Genomic DNA, 24293 nt, shown 5'->3' on the forward strand with positions numbered 1-24293 from the left:
AAACAATGAGAGAGCTGCCTTCATGTGCAGATCCAAGGATAAGCATCTGAGAGATGAACACAGACGTGTACAGTGTGTGACACATGATATGACCGAGGAGGAATGTACGAGAAAGAGAAAAGAGCAGCAACACTGTGTGAAATGTTAATGGGAACATGAGCTACCAGCACACCTGGAAATGTGAAAGGTTACAGCAGAAATAACAAACAGCTACTTCATTATCTGACTGTGTTGGCTGCGGTTCTGCTCTGTGCTTTTAAAAACAACAACAAAAAAAAACATTAGAGATAAACCATATTTTTGACAACCAACAATAATTTTCACGCACCGGCTAAGAAGCAGTTCAGAAAGAAATATTCATGGAAACTGTTTTCTTTTGGCTCTCAAAGGCAATTTATTGTAACCTCAGGTATGAGCGTCGTGTGATCTGTTACATCTGCTGTGGTGAGAGGATAAAAATGTACATCTGCTCGCACATATGTATCTCTCCAACACAAACACACATAAACACACACACAGTTTTGTGCCGCTAGTCTTCTTAGGACACTGCTGGGGTGTCACAATTCTCCGGTTCTCTGTCCTTTTTCTCTCTCTTGTAGCCCAGATCGGTCTGCCATTTTTAGCCCTGTCAAGTTTAATCGAGAATCATTGGTTTAATGTCATGATAACTCATTAAATCTTCTTTTAATTCTCATTTCGATTGTCTACATGGTGTTTGCAGTGCACCATACTAAGGCCTTATTGTCAAATTTAAATCATTATTCACAATATGAATGTAGCAATAACCAGATGCTACAAACATCTGTAGCGCTTAGTCATCACTTTAGCACGAGTTGAATTTTGAGAACATTTTTTGCCTCCAATTGAGGACAGAAGAGTTGCTTGTGTTAAGGGAGTTGTTGTCGTGGTTACGTCTACATCCTTATGATGCACGTGGATTTCACCTTTGCTTTCAAAGGTCATCGATCAATATTCAATTTACAGTGGAGATCGTGAAACCCCGCCCAGTTAGTGCTTATGTGCGTGTCAGATGCTTGTGCATCAGTTGTGAGTCAGTTTGAGCTACTTCTGTGACCCAATCTTCAAAGTCCTCATCATACTCAACAGGCCCATTGCGGTGGATGCACGTCCCGACAGCACACGGCGCACACTGAAAATAATATATTCGCATGCCCACCGATGCATGTTGCATCTCTAATGTCGAAGCTATCAAGTTGTCAAATCTCCGCGGTTTGTGAGAAAATGTTGGAAATAGTGGAACGTGTGGTGGAAAGGGCTCTGAAGATCACAGAGGACATGTGTCTGGAATGCAGAAGCCCTGACCTTACTTTCTTAAGGGAACCCACATCAAACAGCATTGTCAATGGAAGTGTCAAATGAACAAGAGACTAAATATGTAATGACTCACTCTGCTTAGAAAATTGCCTTTGAGAACCTGATACTGGTTGAGGATAATTGAGTTGTTTGTTGACGAGGCCTGCGTATGAGAGGGCCCGCAGGCTCGCTCTCACCCTGCCGGCTTCTGTTGCAGCACATTAAGCCGACTGGAGCCGGCTTCAAGGGGAATTTCCTGCCCTACCTCTCCCACATGGCGCGTACAAGCAGGGAAGGTGTGCGCTTCTCTCTGCGGCGGCAGATGGAAACACCCCCCCCCCCCCCCCTTCTCCTCACAAAAGACAAGAACCGCAGCCAACCAGTCATTCACCCCTGAGGAGTCAAAACACCCCCATCCCCATCACCACCCACCCACCATGAGGTTGGGCAGGTCAGGCAAAGTGACAACAAGGAAGTAGAGCAAAATACATTTATCACTGCCCAGGAGACAAAGACCAGACAGACATGGAGGCAGAGAGAGAGAGAGAGTGAGGGATGACACTGGACAGGCATCGACAGGTTGGGTTTTCATTGTGGCTCAATCCTGGGAGCCAGTTTCCAGTATTAGCAGTCGGGAAAGCAAAGCGTCAGCTCGGCAGAGGCGATGAGAGAGGCCTCACTGCTGCTGGAGGTGGTGACCTGAATGACAGCGGGGAAGGGTCGGGCGGGGTCACCGGGGATCTTACCTCGAACATAAAGGTTGGCTGGTGCAGAGTAGCGAGTCCCGGCGCTGTTGACTGCCACACACTCGTACTTGCCCTGGTCTGACTCCTCACTGTTCTCAATTTGAAGTGCTCCTGGGGAGGGAGGCCAAAATGTCAGAGATCCCGTCGGCACCACACGATGCACACATACACACACACACACACACACACACACACACACACACACCAGCTGTCCACATCCCTGCCACAATCACATGTGTGTGAAACAATATTCAGTACAGGTATGGGTCAAAATCTCAAAGTCTTATATCCAAAAAACCTAAACTAAGCACACACTGTACAAATGAAATGGATTGGAAATGGAAATAATTGTTTCTTCCATATAGGAGCAGAATTTTTGTAACTCTGTTGGATCATTATGTTTTTATAAATGTCTGGTTACGGCTCAGTGGTAAATGCATAAACACAAACATGTGTTTTTAACAGATAAGTTGTTCAAATATATAAAACAACTCTATCAGATTGATACAGGTTCGGGTAGATACCCTGTAAAATGATATTGAGCCATACGGACTTTTATCATTTAGAGGCACAAATTGTGTCTCATTAAGGCACAGACCTCATTAAAGGACTTCTGAACACCTATTACATTGTTATTATTGAACCAGGTGAAACTTTCCCTCTTCCACAGAAGATTAAACGTTGGTGCTGGATATTCTCTGAATGTTTCTAGTCCTAACACAATGTCATGCTCAGTTATTTCTTTTATTTTATTGTAACCTTCAGCTAAAAACAGCCGTTTATTTGGCTCCTTCTGTCTCACTTGATTTCACTATTTATTTCCCCCCCTTACAAACGTTTACATCATATCTTTAAATGTAACACAGCGCTGCCAATCAATACACCACTAAATCATAAAAGACGACTATGGTGCGCTGCTGTGTTGGGGGATATTTTTAAAATCCACTCAAATTCAGACCTTCATGGCACCACTTTACCATCATACGAGGGATTTGTAAATAGTGTTTAATTAGTTTGTGAACACTTTATTACTCATTAACAAACAGCTATGACCGGTTAAAGGGCAACAGAGATTTGTCGCTTGCCAAATTGTGAGCCTAAAGGTCTACTGTGTATTTCACATTTTACAACAAGGCTCATTTATTGGCACTTTGGCAACGGCTACCTAGTAACTCCTGAAAATATGTGTATGACTAGACACAAGCTGTTGGTTACACTGTTTTTTGTGGACAATTGTGAGTAAAACATAAATACTGATGATTCAGGAGCATAAATACTGCAGTCATGCAACAGAACAGATCCCCTCATGTTCAGACGGATCATTTTCTCCTTGATTTTCTTGTAATACAATGTATAATTCCTTATTAATGACTCATAAAGTGTTAACAACCCCATTTTTAAACTCTTTTTTAGATTTAATTTCAGCTGTAACTTACCTGGAATCATGGAAACATTTCATAAACATTGCAAAGCGTTTACACCAACATTCAGTAATCTGTTCTCAGTACAGATTGAGTTTGAGAAAGAAAATGGGATTTTTCTTGTGCCACATATTGACAGAGAATGTGACGTCATGCACTTTTGCAGCAGACAATCAGAAATGTGAACACGTAAAATGTGAATAATGTGCATATTTCAGAAGGCAGGCCTGAAATTCAGCATGGGATGCGTTTGTAACATGATGTTAAGTGTTATTTTAAGGTTAAAAAAAGAAAGGAAAAAGAAAGAGTGTGTGTGTGTTTGTGTGGTCACATCCCTGGTGGAGACGACGAGCGCAGAGATGGAGGAGGAGCGACCTTCATCTGGGATGCAGCGAACAAAGACATTATGCCTGACATGTCCTCAAACTCTCTTTCACACACGCACGCATGTACGCACCCACACACACACACATGTACGCGCACACACACACACACAGGTGAACGTCCCTCCCACAGATGACAGTACACTGAGTTGTAATGAAGATGTCCAGCAGAGCGTGGAGCAGAAGTGTGCAGCAGCCGCCAAATCTCTTTCCTCCACCTTTTCCATTTTCTGATGATTTGCCATCTCATTGCACTTTCAGAATTTAAGATTTATTTTATTTTATATTTTTCCTGCAGGAGAAAAATGCTTCTTTATCTCCTAACAGTTGCCAATGGATGCTGATGGACAAGAGCACTGAACTCCTGACATGAAAAGGTTAAGTCAGCGCTGCCACAGAAGGTGTAACAAATGGAGGCGCAACACAAAATGTTCAAAACTTCCTCTGGCCTTCAGCTGTTGAGTGTTTGATGGACATTTTAAGGAGATTTGCACTTACTTTAAACAACATTTGCAGACTAAAAAGTGACTGTGACACTCACTGTGCTGGCTTTGCAAGTGAAGACCAGGATAACAGACGGAGGGAGTCACAGCTAACCATTTTGGTGAAGAAAATCTCATATTCATGTTTGCCTTCCAAGGGTCTGTCAATGTGAACAGGCTGCAGACATCAATGGGCTATTCCATGCTTGAAACAGCAGATGGACTGTGTTCACACGTGGACTTCAATGGACTCTTTGCACAGCAGCCATTCTGACAAGTCACATTAGGAAAATTACAGGTGCCATTTATCAAATTAATGAGTTCCATGGAGCTTCCACAGGTCATGTCCACACATGGAAACTATTATTTTACCACCTCCGCTTTGAAGAGCAACAGGGGACCACACCACATCATATTCATCTACATGAACCTCAATAAATATCATGCCAAACCAATAGGCGGCAGTCTAATGATAAGCATAGAGCCACGTTAGCTCAAAAACAATGAATTACATGAATGACTTGGGCTTTTCTTGATTCTCTTGACTGAGTTTTCAGAGGTAATTCATTTGTTCTGAACTAAAATAGAGTTTTCTTGTGGATGAAATGCAAAAAAAAAAGATACCTGGCTACATGCGGACATACCTTATGTTTCAGGGTGTCACACACCGTCCTGACCTACATGAACTGAGCAGAGCCATCGTTAATGTGATCAGTAACACCTGTGCTAACACATGGCTGCTGTGCAAGTGACCCATTTGGTTTAGCTGCTGTAATATTTGTTTTTAAACCTGTATCCAATACATTTCAACTGTCACGTAAGATAATAATGCAGCTTTAATTTTCTCAGACCAAGGCGACAATATCTTCAAAATGCCAAGTTAAGCTTCAGACAGGCTCATATCTAACCTATCAAAAATGTCTGTTGACATTCAGACTAAAATTTGATGTTGTTGTATTTGTCATTTAAAGAGTTTGTGGTGGCAAACAGCAACAGAAAATTAGCCCATGTTTGTTAATGTGTCACTTTATCTTTTTTTACTGTTAATCTCTGCACCTTTTTGCCACAAAAAATAGTATTTGCACTGTTTTTGGCTAGCAGGCTAACAGACACCTGGCTAGCTGTGCTAAGCTAGGTATTGGTCTCGGCCTTAGACTCTGAGGGAAGGATGAGCAACAGCTAACTTGAGGGGCAAAATCTGTCGCCACGAGGGAGATTAATGAGCTTGTGGCAGGTTAGGAGGTGGAGATGAGTCTCCAAATGTGAGGTTAGGCTGTTTGTTTCATAAATAAATGCGAAAGGAGAAAGCTAACGGCAGACACAGCCAGGAAGTTAACAAAAGAAGACAGTGCTGTTCCACCATTTTGATATAAACGCACCCAAATGAGCTACTTTTTGAATTAAATTTACAGTTCTGGTTTTAAATTAAATCCTGTCAGCTGCTAATCCTCTGGTTGTTATTTGAAAATGTATTTTCAAGAGGATAAAACCCCTTCAGAAGAACCATCTCATTTTCAAGAGCCATAACGCTGGCAGAGAAGTCTCATTGAATTATTTTAACCTTATATTCATTTATATTATTATTGTGAAGTGCACACACGTCTGTTTAGAGTCCACAGCAGCGAAAGGCGACATGCTGAAGGCAGAGAAAGTGTTCGGAACATGGAGAGATGTCGAGGTGACAGAACGAAGGTGATGAAGGACAGGTGAGGAACAGTGAGGAGGAGGAGGAGGATGGACATTTTTATTTGTACCCAGCATTCTTACCTCTGATCGGTGTACCACCTGGTGAGGTAATTTGAATGCAAATAACATTAAAGATAAACCATTAGTACAGATAGAAAGAGACAGAAAAAACAGTCAAACAGATCAAGACAAGACTGGCAGGAGAACAAGTGGAGGGAACAAGAACCCCACACATCAGTGACTGATATTCTCACCCTGTTTCCAAAAACTCATTACTTGATGCTAAATAGGTCAATGTGTTAGCTGTGAGAGAAGAAAAAAGAAGGTGTAATGATTACTTTAAACCAAAACTGTATCCTTGATTTTCGTTCATTTACTTTTATATTTTCCCCACAAGCTGCCTCAGTGATGTTACTACAGCTGCTCTCTATCATTTGTGCATCCCGTTATTTACTCTCACATGGTGTTTACTTGTTTTACACACCTGCTTATTTGCTGCACGGAACTGCTCATAAAGCTTCTTATTCCCCACACCTGCTGTTTAACTGACAACACCTGGCTATCGAGCACTTGGGCCCTAATTCACCAACAATAGGCCTGTTTGGGTTTTAACCCAAAGGCCTTGTTTTGTCTTTTTTCTCCCCGTGAATGGAACACCCGGTGACTGCTGGCTGGACGGGAGCGCGTCAGATCAGTCTCACAGGAGACAAACACAAGCTGCCTCCTCTCACTCTGATGCAATCCAAGGAAACCGTCGCCCACGCCCTGAAAATGCACTGTGATGTTGCTGCTTCACTGCAGGAGAACGAGCAGCAGCTAAATTTAGCATATACTACAGATGTATTTTTATAACAGTCATCGTTTTATTTGGGTCATTATTTGTGTGCCAGCTCTTTTCCAGCCGTGCTCATGTGCTGTAAAAAAAAGAACCGGCACTTTTCCATGACACAGTTTTTGCTTTTTTACCTGATAACTGGTACTTTTTTTGCCTAGGTTCCAAGCGAGCTGTGCCGATACTAAAATGTGACGTGCAAAATGTCAACATTTAACAGAGGAGTCTGGTGTGTTTAGCAATCGGTGAGCGTGAGCCGAATCACGACCACGTTCAGTGGTATTTAAGTTCAGTGACTGTGTCACACGGAGTCTGTGCTCCGTTCACGCAGGAAGAACTGAACGATTCAGTAAACAAATCCTTTTAATCGACGGGTTCTGATGATTCAGTTCCACCCAAAACAACTGCTTTACAAGTTACTTGTTTGTGTCGCATACAAAACCACGTCACGGCAGTTTCACGCAGCCGTGCTAGGATGACTCCTCCCACGTTGAGGAGATACAATATTTATGGAAAAAACGACGCAACTGATACAAAACTGAGAAGAGCTGAGTAGAGCTAGAACTGTATCATGGATAAGTGCTGTAATTCACTGCAATTTTAATCTGATTTTTTTTTCCTCTACGTTAACCTGAAATTTTAGGATCTTTAGCTTGTGTATGAGATCTTTTCTTTTGCTATGAGAACAGGAAGTGTATTTGTTGCATTGTTTTATGCATAGATATGACAAAACAGGATTTAATTGAGCTATATTACAGCCTTGAACATCCACTACATCCTGATATCTGTGTCACTGAAGGAAACAAAACATATGTGAAAAGGTAAAAGTGCAGGATTTTCTCTATTTATCCACAACATAGAGAAGAAAGTGCATAAAGTCTATATGTATTGAACATAGATGGAGCTTCTCTTAACGTAGATTTCTCCACCGTTATCCCACTGTTAACTCGAGATAATCTTCTCCGCCCAAGTTTCCCTCATTCATTATGGAATTTATTGCACGTGAACAGCTGTCTTTCTCTAGATTAAACCGTAATAAAGTACAAATAAACATCAGGTCTGTGGTAATAGCAAAGGTGTGTCTTCTGCGGTTATGTCTGACATCCTTGTTGATGCGTAAATGTCTCTCCAGTGTCTTATTTCAAAGGAATCTGAGTTAAAAATCCAAATACATTTGCCAATAAATGATAATAAAGTGCTACATTTGCTGGAGTGTGTTATGTGAATATTTAGCAGCTTCAGCTAATGGTCAGACCAATCCACATCGACAACCTCGTCACCTGCAATTTACATTTATATACAAGTCATTTGTAACAGTAAATGAAGGAAAAGCAATCGCAGCTGGATTACATTTATGTATTTATTCTTCTTGACTGATTTTCCCTCCATAAAGCAACAGCCACTGAGCCTCGTGTGTAGAGTGTCTGACAGAAAACCCTGAAACCATTCAATCTGGCGGCCGTATCATAAACCTATAGGATTTTAATATAATCTACAGTTTCATGTTTTTTTATATTAAGGCTGCAGATTCTGTTTTTGGGAAATAAAAGGAGTATAGAACGGTATAAACTGAAGGGTAATGATGGCAGGTGATGTGAGCATCAATCAGCAGCAGGTTTTTTTCACACAGATCACACAATGAGCTTTTTTTTCTCATATCTGATCCTAAAGCATCTTTAGCACTTTGAAAGTGAGCAGAAAGCACATTAACTTGGAGACAGAATATGACGCCAATAAAAAAGTTGCTATATTTGACTTTTTCTGCAAACCACGAGCAGTGTTGCATTTGTACATGAACAAAACAAAGGCCAAATGTGATGTTTTTGACAAATTGTGGCCAGATCAACATGTGTACAGTGATGTAAGTGTTGAGTATTTGAGGCAAGAGTTGTCTTTTCAAGGGCTGGTGGTGGCAAGTATAAAAAAACAAAGAAACGAGAAGCCGACCACAGTTTTTTGACCAAATCGAGACCAAATGTTGCAACATCCAGGTGTGTTTTATTGTCGTGACCCTGACATGCTTTTTATAACACGGATGATATTGATAATATGAGGGGAAAGTGATAATAACATGTTAACGCTAATCACTTTCAACACCACTAATTGTATATACGTATTGTGTTTTGAGCCTGTAGAACCTTTGACTTTTATTCTGGACAGTATTTATCATCATTTGGAAATAGAGCAAGCATATTTTTCCACTCCCATGTTAATGAAAGGGTTAAAAACGTATCGATCTCTTGAAGATGCATTTAGAAGAGATGAAAGAAAAACAAAAAACCTGTGACTCATTTTGTGATTCATCGCGAGTTAACTATGGACCATCATGCGGAAATAATTGCAATTAAATTCTGTAATCAGTTGACAGTGTTGGCCAAAACTCTCAGCACATTTATTATCAGAAAATGATTATTATTATCGTCCTCATTTCTGCCCCCCCCCAAATAAAGTGGTTAAAGCACCATCACAGTGATGCGAACATCTGTGGATGTGTTAATAAGAAACATGAGCTCACACAAATCTGTGATTTGCAGAAAATTATAGCTACAGTTAAGTTTAAATTTGTATAAGGAAAAACCTGAAGATCACCAGCTAAACCTTTTACCTTTTAAAAAAAACAAAACTGTCAAGACACTTCATTAAAATCACAGCCTGTGTGGTTTGAAATATTACAAACAGCAATTTAAAAGTGATTAATGCCTCGTCCCCGGTACGATTAATTCCAGTTAGTCAGCAGAATCATTTCCTCCCTGGTGTAAACCATCATTAGTGAGTGAGGCCACTGAGGCAGAGCAGGTCAGTTATGATGCAGACGCCAGGAATCTGCATCATAAACCATGAGTCAACTCCCGAGTCGACGGGAAGACAAAGACCGGTCTGATGAGGTGGTGAGGGACAGCAGAGAGGGGGAGGAGTTTCCCCGGAAGCTGTGTGTCCCCGACTGAGGTGCGAGGAAGGAGACATCAGCAGCTTTCAGAGGACCACGTCCAGGACTGAGATCTGTCAGCAGATTTCAGGGTTCATTGTGAAAAATAATAGGAGTTTATTATATTTTCACAATGTCTGGACTGGAGGGGGTTGTGTCTCTGTGGGAGACGATGAAGCAGAGGGAACGGCAGTCTTCATATTTCAGAGCATTATTGAAGAGTGGCTCGACCTGACCTGGATTTATTCTGACGCTTCAGCTTCATCCAGCTCTTCTTCAGTTTGTTTGTTCTATCCGAGCAGAAATATGTCGTCCCATGGAAATAAAGCGACAGCTTATTGATTTCCTGTGTTTTCCTGAGGATCTGGTGTTTGTTGTCTCAGAGAAGATCCTGCGATTGAGGAAAGACGTGACCTTTGACTGGACATCAGACATCATCATTATGTAATGTTTCCCATGAACAGGATCCAGATCTGTTTTCTACGGAAGCGTGGAACTGCCACAGGGAAGAAAAATTATCTGAAACTTGTGTCACGAGTAAGACACAAAACGTTGTCTCGGTTTTGCTCAGCAACGTGATTCTTTCAATGTACCGATGATCAGAGACGGAGGGAGGATGAGGCGGAGGCAACTTGGCATTAGCCTCAGGGTAGAACTTTGTCCTGGTTTGAGGTGTAATCTTCTCCACTTAAGTAAAGAAAGGAGTTTTACTGTAGTTCAAGTAACGTTACTGGTCTAAACTGCAGTACAAATAAAAAGTAGCTCATTTTAACATTTACTTAAGTAGTTTTTTTAACGACAGGACTGTATTTAGTACAGACTCTGGTCATCTCCCGCCTTGACTACTGCAACGACCTGTGCTGTGAAACCATCACAGATGGTCCAGAACGCGACGGCACACCTGGTCTTCAATCAGCCTAAAAGGGCACATGTTCATTGAGCTCCACTGACTACCACAATCAAATCACTGATGTTAGCCTACAAAGTTTTTCATGGGTCTGCTCCCACCCACTTAAATGCTCTGCTAAATGCTCATGTTACTCCTCAACTACTCCGTTGATCCAAGGATTGTCGTCTGGTGGTGCTAACACCCCACACAAGACAATCTAGACTCTTTTTGTGTGTCATTCTGGTGGAATAACCTACTGAGTGCTACCAAGAACAGGAGGTCCCTGTCTGTCTTCAAGAAGCTCTTGAATCCCCAGCTCTTCCAAGAGCATCTCCTGTCCTAGCACTTACCCTCACTCCTCCCCTGCACTATCTCCATCTGCACTTGGATCCACCTCGGCACTCTCTCCAGTCCACTATTCCAATCAAGTTTAGTTATTTCTAAGACTTCTTCTATGTAGCTTATTCCTCTTTTGTAAATGCTTAATGTAAATGTAATGTAATGAGTTTTAAAGGTAATATGTGATTTGGATTCTTTGGGTTTTTTGTTCGATAAAGTGATTCCTTTCACTCTCTTTTATGTCCATCAATTTAGTTCTGAATCTCAAAATCTTCTTTAAATATTAGAACACTAAATGCTCCAATATTAGAATCAAAATAAAGGATATTGCAAATGAGAAAATTGAAATATTTGTCCTCTAAATTTGTTCTTTGAATCAGAATCATTACATCTGAAGTGTGGCTGATGGATTTGACGTCATCACTGGAGCAAGAATCCTTTCAAATGAAATCCACCTTTGTCCACAGTCATGAAAACAGGACGTCTCCCGGTACTTGTGCTCCTGCTGTGACAAATTCAATGACACGCATTTAATGAACATCCGTTTGTATCACGGATTCTACGATTGTTGGCTATTTTCTTTCTCCTGGACGACGTTCGTGTTGCAGGTTCTCGGGAGAAAGAAAGAGGACACATTTCCTCCTCATCTTGAACAAAGGTCTCAATTGAAAAATGGAAGCTATTAGCGTTTCCTAATGAATCATTCTCATTTAATGGGTCTAACTAATTCATGAGCAATCTAATGAACTCTAGTGGAACAAATCAAACGACCTCACACACAGCGATAGGTTTCACTTGTGTGGCACAGATTTATTTTTTATTTATTTGATTTTTTTCTCCTGGCTCGGTTGCTATGGGACTGCACATGACGACACAGCCCTGTGAGCCAAATTGAAACAAATTGCCACTGTGTTGGGATAATAATACGTGGCATGTTTGTCCTCACCTAAGGCCCAGAGTGTATCTTGGGGAGAGGGGAAAAAAAAACCTTTAGCATGGACTTCAAAGCAGGTGATATTTCAGAGGCTGTCCCTGTGTCTGCGAGAGGAGGGACACAGGACAGGAGGGACACAGGAGGGGCCCTGGGCCCTCGGCGGTGGCACAATCTGCCTCTCCCTCCTCTTGTTGCAATGGTTGGTAATAATGTTGTGGCCCCAGACAGCCGTTCCAGCTCTGTGTAGTAGCTTGCAGGTTGTTTTTATTTTTTTTTCGTTGGCAATGAGGAAAAAAACATTTCTGTTTTCCTCGCAGAAAGTGAGAGCGTGTTGCTGACAGGTCGTGTGAAGCTCGTTCATTCAGCCGACAGCGATCGGCTCCACGCAGCAGCAGCAGCAGCACAGAGTAGGTTCACACTGTTGACGTGACAATACTCACACACAGGTGCTGCTCGACTAATTCTTCAAATGTACCGTGTGATGTTTATTGATGTATTTTGCTCCATGAGACAACGCATGGAAATATGGTTTCTTTCCATTTACGTCAGAGGTCAGAACTGAGCGCGGCGTCACTTCCACAAACAAGACAGAAGTGCAACTAACAGTCAAAGACGCAGCGTGTTTTTACTGTTTAATGTCAGGGTGCGTGAGGTCTTTCAGAAGTCGGAATTGCGTTGAGGATTGCTTTCCTTTAATTGCAACAGCACCCTTACGTTGAAGTTCTGGTTTTGCAGTTGGAGGAACACCCCCCATCAAGTTGGAAATTCCAACTTCTGACTACAACTGGAACGCACCAATAGTATGGTAATGATCCTTTAAAATGGAGGAAATATTATGGTAATACCATCTTATTGGTAGTTTCTACACACCGGTGTAATAACCATTCAAAAACATGTGATTATTACCAATGTGGTTAATTTAGGGCAGCTGTGGCTTTGGGTGGTGATCTAATACATTTGTAAAGCACTGTATGTATAAAAATAAAAACATTAAAAGGGATTAAAATAACAATTAAATGTTTAAATAAATAACTTAAAATAGTATAAAAAGTATAAACCAAACTATTTATTAGTGATTACTATAGAAATAAGATGGTATTACCATAATATTACGTACCCAATTTAAAAAGGTTATTGCCACGTGTTGACGTTTTTCTTTTTTGTGTAAAATTTTCATGACCGTGTAAAAACCACCACCTGTAAAGTTAGGGTTAAGGTTAGATGATCATCTTTTTACCTGAACGCAGTTGTTTTATTCGCCCGTTGCTGCTGCTGATGTCCACGGGCAGGAAGTCTTTGAACCAGTAGATCTCCGGGTCGGGGTTCCCACTGGCCGCACACAGCATCGTCGCAGTGCGCGTTCTCTCCACGACCTTGAGCTGAGGCCCCATGTCGATGGTGGGGAAACCGTGAGGGATCTGGTCCTCTGTGACAGAGAGAAACAGATGTTTTTTAAAAGCCTGTGCATGGTGTGAGATTTTCCCTGCCCTGAGTGAAATCCCACCTTATAGTGAAAACTCCAGCTGTAATGTAAATGTTGCCGGGCTACTGCATGACTAATCCTTCAATGGAATTTTTCCCGTCATGGACGCGTGTGAATGGGAGCGAGGAGCGATGCAATTTCACCCCGAGTGAAATGTATTGTGACAGAGAGAGAAATCCCAAACCATGCTCGAGTAATCTAACGCTTACTGAGGTGAAATGCCACATTCTGCCACAAATTAGGGGTGAGAAATAATAAAAATCATGCAGTGAAAAATCCTCTTCCACACCTCTGGCCCCTGCTGCGGAGCAACAACGCAGCCTGAATCTGTCACAACGAACAGGCGAGGACACAGATCAGGTGTAAAAAAAACTACAACAAAGTATTTATATGCACAGTGTATTGAACCTGTATTGTTCTGTGTCAGACACAGTCGGAGTCTTCTTCAACCATATATTTGGTGATATATCCTCGTCCTTCCTCGTACAATACTATAATCGATACACCAGGGCAAATATCAATAAGTTTACAGTAGGATATCGGTGGAGAAAGCTACGTTAAATCCTGCACTTTTTTTTTGCCAACATTCTTTTTATTGTTTTTCACAACATAAAGAAATACAATCACATGTATTGAACAAACATGTCAACCGCACCCCATCCCATCCCAATTGTTCCAATTTTTGGTTGGGGAACTAAATAGTTATAGTCCATTATATAGGAGTAAACAACAACAAAAAACAACAAACATTACTGTATAATTGAATATTACAGAGGGCCACTGTTCACACGTCTCCAGGTTCTTCCACCACATGTGGCAAATCTGTTCGTGATATATAAGAAATAAAAGGGTCCCAGATGTGATGGAAATGATGCTCTTGTTGTTTTAGTGTGAAGGTGATTTTCTCTAAGGGCAGAGTGGTAGATAGCTCAGTAAACCACCTGCTGATTCCTGGTCTTCTGGTATTTTTCCAGGATAGAGCTATTATTCTTTTTGCAATTAATATACTCAAATCTATAAATAATCGTTTATTTTTTTTTATTTTCAAATTCTCTGGGTACAAACCTAATATAAACAGCTGTGGGATTAAAGGTAGTTGAATATGTAAAATATTTTGAATATATTGTTTTACTTCTTGCCAGAATTTTTGTATGTCTGTACATTGCCAAATACAATGGAAAAATGTCCCCTTTTCCTTCTCACATTTGATACAAATATCAGGAATAGCACTATTATATTTATTTAGCTTTTCTGGAGTTATATACGATCGCATCAACCAATTATATTGCAGTAATTTTAGGCGGGTGTTAGTAGTTCTTGATTGTGCTTTAGCACATGCCTCTTCCCACTCAACCACCGAGATGTTTTCCTGTAGATCCTCTCTCCATGCCCCCAGCCGTCCCATAGATGTTTCTGTACATCCACCAGACATTTATACATTTTGGAAATTAGACCCCTCCCTAAACAATTCGTATTCATTAGTTTCTCTATAACAGACATTTCAGGGATATCTAATGTTTGATTTTGTTGTGTTCTAATGAAATTTTTTAACTGTAGATATTTGAAAAAATGATTACGGGATATATGAAATTTATCAACTATTTCTTCAAATGACATCAGCACCTTTTGCACATTGTACAGATCTCCTATTTTCCCCAGCCCCTTCATGACCCAAGATTTAAATCCCCCGTCTGCTTTTCCTGGTGGGAAGGAGTCATTCCTCCATATTGGGCTGAAGACAGAGAGAGAGGACGTTTCTTTAAGATATTTTTTAACTTGATGCCACACTACAATCATGTTTTTCACAATAGGATTTTTTGTAGTCTTTTTAAGGATTTTAGTGCTTGCTGAATACAGGTATGTAGGGAGGGGCAGACTTAGCTGGAGTTCCTCCATTTCTTTCCAGAAAGGAGCATCTCTTTCTGTGAAGTAGAATAGCAATGTTCTCAGTTGTGCTGCCCAATAGTACCAGAGTGGGTTGGGACATTTCAGTCCCCCTCTGTCAAAAGGTAAGTACAGTAGTGATAGTCGTGTTCGGGGACGTTTATTATTCCACAAAAATCTGATAAACAATCTTTTTAGTTGAGTGAACAGGTTACTTGGAGGAGGAAGTGGAAGATTTTGAAACAGATACAACAGTTTAGGCAGTATATTCATTTTAAGGATATTTATTTTACCTATTAGTGATATTGGGATATGTGTCCACCTATCCAGTGACTTTGAAATTTCTTGCATTAATGGTTCATAATTACATGCTATAATATGTTTAAGTTTTGGGACAATTTGGATACCCAAGTATGTGAAGCAATCCACAATTTTAAATTGAGTAGCTACATTAGGAGGGTTTTTACTTTCTAGTTGGTTTAGAAACATAATTGATGATTTGGATTTGTTTAATTTATATCCTGAGATTTTTCCAAATATATTGATGAGTTCTAATAATTCAGGAATGGATGTTTCCATCTTTTTCAGAAAAATTATTATGTCATCCGCAAATAGAGCTAGACGGTGCTCCTGTTGCCCAACTAATATGCCTGTTATGTTTTGGTGCATTCGTATAGCTATTGCCAGTGGTTCTATAGACATTATAAACAGCAAAGGAGATAAGGGGTCTCCTTGCCTACATCCTCTTTGTATTTTAAAAGATCTGGATATATTACGATTAGTTATGATTTCAGCATATGGTTCTGTATAAAGTAGTTTTATCCACTTATTAAAATTTTCTCCAAAACCAAAACGTGTAAGGATCTCAAATAAATATGACCATTCCACTCTGTCAAACGCTTTTTCCGCGTCTAATGACAGTAATGCTGTATCTGCTGCCCCCTTTTCTTCAAACAATATATTTAGTATTCTCCTAACATTATAGAAGCCTTGCCTATTTTTTACAAAGCCATTTTGATCTTTGTCAATAATATTTGGAATAATTTTCTCAAGTCTCCTGGCTATTATCTTACTCAAAATTTTTAAATCCACATTTAAAAGACTGATTGGCCTAAAATTTTCACAATTGTTATTTGGTTTGCCAGGTTTTGGCAACAAAGTGATTAGAGCTCCTCTTAAGGATACTGGGAGAATTCCATTTCGAAAAGATTCCATGAACATTTCTAATAGTGGTGGCATAAGTCTATGTTTAAACATTTTATAAATTTCAATAGGTATCCCATCTGGCCCTGGGGTTTTCCCTCCCTTGATATTGTCAATGGCAACAGATAATTCCATTAAAGTTATATCTTTTTCTAGTTCTTCTTTAATTTCTTCTGATATTCTGGGAATATGAATATGATCCAAAAAATTATTTAGTTCTAAAGTATTTAAACCTATTTCTGAGCTATACAGATTTTCAAAAAAATTCTTGAAGGTTTCATTTATTTCAATTGGGTCCACAATAGTTTCATTATTACCATTTTTCAATGAAGTTATTAGCCTTTCATTCTGCATTTGCTTGATGCGCCATGCTAGCACCCTGCCAGGTTTTTCACCTTGGTCATAGAATGTCTGTTTAAGTCGTAGTAGACCTGATAAAGCTTTTGTTGAAGATATTTCATTATATTGCGTTCTTAGTAGAAGTAGTTCTTGGTGAGTACCTTGAGATCCTGATTGATAGTATTCTTCTTCTAATTTCTTTATTTTTGTTTCTAGTGATTTTGTCTTCTTATACGTTTCCTTAGCTTTAGAGCTAGTGATATTAATTATTTGTCCTCTAATAAATGCCTTAAATGCTTCCCATCTGATACTTCGTGAGGTCTCTGTTGTATTTGTTTCAAACTAGAATTTAATCTGCTCGTCAAGAAAGGTAACAAAGCCTGAATCCGCAAGCCATTTCGTTTTAAATCTCCATTTAGGACGATCACAAGTCAATTTGGGATCACAGTAGATTAAAGAGTTTGGGGCATGGTCTGACAGGAGTATTGCATCATAGGAAACCTTCTTAATTTTACATTTTAGTATTGCTGAAATCAGGAAGAAGTCTATACGGGAATATGACTGATGTGTACTAGAAAAGCATGAGTATTTTTTATCATTGGGATTGTCTTCCCTCCACACATCGATCAAATTCATTTCTTTCATGAAATAATGAATGACACTCCTGCTTCCCGAATGTGATCGATCCATTCCTGAACTTTTGTCTTTCCAAGGGTCTAATGTACAATTAAAGTCGCCCGCCATAATACAAGCACCAGGTAAAGAAGCAATAATTAGAAATAAGTCTTGGAAAAATTTTGGCTCATCTGTATTTGGGGCATAAATATTTACCAGAATTAATTGTTCCCTGAGAATTTTCCCTTGAATAATCAGGTACCGTCCTGCCTTGTCCCTAATAACTTTGTGAATCTGTAAAGGAATAGAATCATGAACCAAGATCATGACACCCCTTGCCTGAGAGGTGAAGGGGGCTGACAAAATGTTTCCTTTCCACCTCCTCCTCACTTTGAGTTCATCTCCAAGTGTTAAGTGAGTTTCTTGAAGAAATACTATGTTAGATTGTAATACTTTAATCCTGTTCATAACTTGTTTGACCTTTTTTGTTTTTTGTAGCCCTCTGCAATTCCAAGATGTAATTTTAACCTTTAGTTCAACAGACATTGAGATAAATGACTTTGAGTTTCCCCAACATTTTAAGTAATTTCAGCCCAAATACAGAGGGAAAGAAACCAAGAACGAAATACTTTCCCCTGGCCATTAACATACACCTGAGAGTCATTCCTCCAGGTGCCCCCCCACCCCCTTCAAATATTGGACCTCCAGAAAGCAAAAAGCTGGTCCACACAATGTGAGGAACAGTATAGCTATGCTGATGCATAATAATAATAGTCAAAATAATTTAAGAGGAAAAAAAAAAGAAACTGAATATACCTAACTGCTCTGCTACTATCATTCAGATAATTGTTTTAGAGCAACCCAACAAATGAAAAACATACCGATATGTGGTCTCCTGAATTAAGTAATATATATTAAATAAATCGTTTCTTATCGATAGACAGGTGAGGCAGGGAACTCAGAACAGTGTATCTAATTAAACAATTTTAACTTTGCCCTCCACTTCTGTCTCTACAAATACAGGATAACAGAGTAATGTATCAACAGCGGCTTAATTTGCATGTCTTATGGTCCTCTACTCCTCAGTACCTCAGTGCTGTTCCTTATCCGACTGGATTTTCTTAATAAAATGTTCGGCTTCGTCTGCGTTGTTGAAGATGTGGGAGCGATCGTTGTAGGTCACTATAAGCCGGGCCGGAGGGATCATGCCGTACCGGAGCCCAAGTGATCGTAGTTGTCGCCTCGCCTCCTCAAACTAAATCCTGCACTTTTAACTTTTCACGTTAACGTTTTTCGTTGTAGATCTTCCTAAAAGAGTGATCCGTCCTCTGTATATCTTCCTGGGAGAGGAATCTCTCCTCTGTAGATCTTCCTGGAAGAGGAATCTCTCCTCTGTAGATCTTCGTAGAAGAGGGATCCATCCTCTGTAGATCTCCCTGGAAGAGGAATCTCTCCTCTGTAGATCTTCCTAGAAGAGGAATCTCTCCTCTGTAGATCTTCCTGGAAGAGGAATCTCTCCTCTGTAGATCTTCGTAGAAGAGGGATCCATCCTCTGTAGATCTCCCTGGAAGAGGAATCTCTCCTCTGTAGATCTTCCAAGAAGAGGGATCCATCCTCTGTAGATCTCCCTGGAAGAGGAATCTCTCCTCTGTAGATCTTCCTAGAAGAGGGATTCATCCTCTGTAGATCTCCCTGGAAGAGGAATCTCTCCTCTGTAGATCTTCGTAGAAGAGGGATTCATCCTCTGTAGATCTCCCTGGAAGAGGAATCTCTCCTCTGTAGATCTTCCAAGAAGAGGGATCCATCCTCTGTAGATCTCCCTGGAAGAGGAATCTCTCCTCTGTAGATCTTCCTAGAAGAGGAATCTCTCCTCTGTAGATCTCCCTGGAAGAGGAATCTCTCCTCTGTAGATCTTCCAAGAAGAGGGATCCATCCTCTGTAGATCTCCCTGGAAGAGAAATCTCTCCTCTGTAGATCTTCCTAGAAGAGGGATCCATCCTCTGTAGATCTCCCTGGAAGAGGAATCTCTCCTCTGTAGATCTCCCTGGAAGAGGAATCTCGCCTCTGTAGATCCCCCTGGAAGAGGAATCTCTCCTCTGTAGATCTTCCTAGAAGAGGGATCCATCCTCTGTAGATGTCCCTGGAAGAGGAATCCCTCCTCTCTGGATCTTCCTGAGGTTTCTACCATTGTGTTTGTCCTCACTCCATGTGAGGGTCTGAAGATAGGTGGTCACTTGTTGGACACATTGTAAAGTCCTTTGAGGCAAAGTGTGCTTGTGATGTTGAGCTTTATTATAAATACATTTGACTTGATTTGACTCTGCTACTGATCTTTTCCCTCCTTACACCAATATACTATGCCAATAACTTGTTTAGAAGTTCCCACTTTCTTTCAGACAGCTGTGAATTATAAACCAACAATACAAATCATGAATGAATACTAACAGGCAGTAGCAGAGTAATCACAAGTCTTAGGTTTTTGCTGCATTGCGGTGTTTAACAAACTTGAGACGACCTGAGCAAATATTGACTTCTCAAAGTTCCCAACAAATGACTGTGATCACTTGTAATTACCAACAATGACCACAGGGAAACAAAATGAATGCATGATGTTCCAAATGTGGTCTGACACAGACTGCAGCAACGTTCACGATCAACATTTACAGTAGAATCACTCGGGAACTTACTCTTAACGAGGAGTTGATTAAGCTCTTGATTTCATCCATCACTCTTAAAGACTTCAGGATAAACATCATCAGGCCTGGTACAGAGTTGTGAAAAGTTTGTGTCCCACTCAGCATTATCTTTTTAAGGATAATGCTTAAATGTGATAGTTTTATTCTGAAAGATATATGGAATATATATTGAAAATTGTCTATTTAACCAAGATTTTGCCAGATTGAGACCTGACCAGAGGTGAAGGAAGCGTTTCCAACTCAGCAAATCTCTTCCTTCTTCTCCAAAACTGGCAGAAGCAGAAGATCTTCTGACAACATTGGTGTGTATACTTATATCTTTAAAAGTCTTGAATTTAACTTGTCTCAAGTTGCAGGGACCATTTGTCACATATGAAAGTTTCAGCTTGTTCAGCTTCTTTTAATGAAATACATCCCGTGTAAACACAAACTGCACTTCTCAGAGGATCATTAATTTAACGAGAGTAAAGTTATTCAAAAACCCGAATCACCCATGTGAAAAAGTAATTGCCTCCAAAACTAATAGCTGGTCGTACCCTTGGCGACGACAATAATCCTCAGTGAGTCTTTGACGTATAGAGGAATTTTAGCCCAGTCGTCTCAGTGACAGCACGTATGTGAGGAATTCTGAGCAGGAACTGAGCGTTTGATTCAAGTCAGTACTTTCACCGGTCCACTTTGGAAGTTAAATTCAATTTCTTTTGACCCATTCAGAGGTGGAATTGCTCATTGATTCAGATCTTTGTCCCCGCTGTATAACCCTGCTGTGGCTGAGCTTAAGATTGTGAAGTGATGAGTGGACATTCTCCTTCTGGATCAAGAGCAGAATTCATAGTTTCTTCAGCAAATGTTCGGGTCACGCATGAGAAACTTTCTTACTCTGGGAAAAAATATATATATTATATATGAGGCAAGAGGACGAGCTCTACGCTCTCAAATAAGATACGGATGGACGATTTATTGAGTGTTTAAGAATTAATATCAGCATATTTTCACATCTGTACAATGAAGTGACCAAACTGAGTAGAGTTGAGTAGTGCTTGAACATAAACGTTTCCCTGAGGTTCTCCTAAGGTTAGTTCTCCCAGGGTTAGGTAGGAGCCTAAACTTCCCTAAACTATGAGGGAACCAAACACTGAAAAGTTTTTCTGTGGTTGCACCATGGTTTCCGCAACAACGTTCTCAAGTTGTTGCTTGAGATGAATACGCAAAAAGTTGGCATTTATGACGAATAATCACACGAGTAATTCACAGCTCGTGTGATGTATCTGAGCAGAAGATATCCCCAAAAGAGCCCCATGAAGTAATGCTATCGGAAACGAATGCGCAACCAAAAACTAACGTTAGGAAAACTTTTAGACATTTCCTTTGCTAAATATTGGAGATAAACGCATGTTAAAAAAAAGTACAAAGTACCAGGTACTGTCACTAATGGAAAAGCAAAAAAAAAGAGTTAAGTCGTGCTAGAACTGTAAAATGGAAAAGCACCATATAGATGTAGAAGACAGTCACTGATCTGCATGTGAATCACAGTCTCCCAGAGAGAAAGAGAACATGTGACCTATCACCTCCACGGTGTCTCGGGTGACACGTTCCCACTCCGGAGAACTGAATCTTTTTGACGTGTTCTGTGACATGCTGGTTATGCTTGTACGAATCCGTCCTCCTCCCAGAGACACCTGATCTGCATGCGTGATCTCTGCAGGTGGAGCACATGAAAGCCTCACACGTTCACCTGAGAGGGGAGGGACTACCATGAGACACTGGTTATCAGACACTGTGTGCAAACACAACGAGGACAAAGGGACAGTTGTCTGACTGGCTGTCAGGTGTAAGGGGTGTGATGTCCACTCTGTCCACTCCTGTCACTCGTCCCGCTCTGTCTCGTCCTTTTATCAGGTCTCACACAGTAACCCAGCCCGTGATTCGTCCCTGCGGGGAATTCAAACCTGAGAGCAGCTGCACGACACAACCAGGTTATAGTGAGAATACACTCACCAGCCACTTTATTAGGTGCTTTAAGAGAGACAATAGCCAATGTGCTTCAAGGTTTGCACTTAAACACAGTCTTCAAACCTTGTTTGTACGCTGGAGTTGAATTACTGTTGCTTTTCTACCGTCTTTAAACCGTCGAGTCGTTAACAGGCTGTTTTTACCCAAACAACTTCTGCTCAATGTTCTAACTCTAAACTGAGAAAATATTGAGTTCTTGAAGTAACAACGTTAAAATACAGTGGTGTAAATAGATCGAGCAAAGTCAGCTACGGAGGCAGATTTATTCCCTCATCATCCTCCTCTTCCTGTTCCTCACATATAGTACTTCTCACTCTGGTATAGTGAAATTAGATTAAGATCTTTTGTTTCTTTTTTTACACACTCAAAGGTCCGCAGCTCAAATTAAAATTCAATTTCAAATTCCAAATTTTTGTTGTCATTGTGACACAACAAAATTAAAAGTGCAGGTTTTCCAGTGCAAACATTTACAAAACATAGAAAAATGTGAATGAATAAGAATGATTAAGTGATTAAAACAGATCTAAACAGTGTACAAAAGCATATATGGACTAGATAAAAAATACATAAACAGACTGTCCCTGGTAGAAGAATATTTCTGATTTTCCTCCAAGTACCACCAGCGGAAGCTCGCGTACCACTGGTGGTACAGGTACCACAGTTTGAGAACCAAGGTTCTAACCAACTCTGGATGGTTGTATGAGTCACTTCATTAAATTTACTCGCATTAGTGTAATTGAGTAGGTTTTTGTGTACTTGTACGTTTTAAAGTAATTTATAAAATGTGTAGTTTTACTTTTACTTAAGTATGTTTTTTTGGAAGTACTGTACTTTAACTACATCTTAAATCACGTCCGTTACTGAGTAAAATTATTTGGCAGGGAATAATGAGGACAGGTGAATGATAAGGACAGGTGAATAAATGATGAGGACAGGTGATTGATTGATTAGGACAGGTGAATGAATAATGAAGACGGGTGAATTGGCATTAATTAAGTACTTTTACTTGTACTTAAGTCAAATGTTGTTAAAATAGTGGTACTTTTACTTGAGTAGAATATTTCTGTACTAGTATAAAGTGTCACTGTTGAGCCTGTAATAAAAAAATGACTCTTTATTCAAAGTTCTAAGCCTTTAAGTCTGATTTTTGTTCAGTATGACAGTCCATCATGAAGCTTCACCTCAGAAAACCTCTAATATTCAGCTCAGTCTCTTCACACAGCGCTTGAGTAATTCACTTGACTCAGCTGAGGGAGTGGATTTGCTGTCCAGAAATATTTTTGCCTTAAAAAGGCGTCTTATATCAAATCCACAGAGGGTTTTCATTGAGAGGGCCGTCCTCTGCTCTATTACTGACTGAACTGCATTTTCAATTTACACTTCGAATGAAGTTAAACTTAAAATGAACGCTTCCGGAGCTGTGTTGTGTCCCTGCTGAGGAGAGGGAAACAAACTGCAGTGATGCTGAAACAAAGGTGGTGCATTCAAGTGTTTAAATAAAGAAGATGTGAATTTTTGTGCTTTTGTGAGTTTGAAAAAAAAAAGCACTGAGCAGAAGTTTGTCGCTCACACAGCTCTCTCCTCTGGATAGTTTTACAGATTTACAGTCATAGTGTGAGAGTCCAAAGAAAAGATAAGACGAGACGAGACCGTCGATAAGATGTGAGGCAACACAAGACACTGCAGATGTGATACGATACAAAACGACATCACACAGTAGATGTGAAACCACAAGTTATAGACACAAATGGATGCAAGATGTAACATGAGACGAGACCATTAGATACGGTGTGTTATGATGCGACAAGACACGCAACAAGATGAGACACGCAACAAGACACGCAACAAGACAAGACAAGACACGCAACAAGACAAGACAAGACACGCAACAAGACAAGACAAGACACGCAGCAAGACAAAGACAAGACAAAACAAGACACGCAACAAGACTAAGACACGCAACAAGACAAGACATGCAACAAGACAAGACACGCAACAAGACAAGACACGCAACAAGACTAAGACAAGACACACAACAAGACATGACACGCAACAAGACTAAGACAAGACAAGATACGCAACTAGACAAGACAAGACACGCAGCAAGA

The 24293-nt window shown here is 40.3% G+C and overlaps 1 protein-coding gene across 19 annotated transcripts in view; it reads right to left on the reverse strand.

Annotated features, from left to right (window-relative positions):
* The window catches only part of ptprfa (protein tyrosine phosphatase receptor type Fa), a 316842-nt gene that overhangs the window by 127380 nt on the left and 165169 nt on the right, over positions 1–24293 (reverse strand). For 12 of the 19 annotated variants that reach the window (XM_058637872.1, XM_058637889.1, XM_058637884.1 and 9 more), the window contains 3 exons: positions 13190–13378; positions 6114–6131; positions 2061–2171 (listed from right to left, as the gene is read on the reverse strand). In XM_058637872.1, coding sequence (XP_058493855.1) covers positions 2061–2171; positions 6114–6131; positions 13190–13378 — 318 coding nt within the window. The remainder of the gene's footprint in view (positions 1–2060; positions 2172–6113; positions 6132–13189; positions 13379–24293) is intronic. The other 7 variants (XM_058637876.1, XM_058637888.1, XM_058637886.1 and 4 more) reach the window with 1 other exon arrangement.

The sequence above is a fragment of the Solea solea genome, chromosome 9 (assembly GCF_958295425.1).
Source record: "Solea solea chromosome 9, fSolSol10.1, whole genome shotgun sequence".
Lineage (NCBI taxonomy): Eukaryota > Metazoa > Chordata > Actinopteri > Pleuronectiformes > Soleidae > Solea > Solea solea.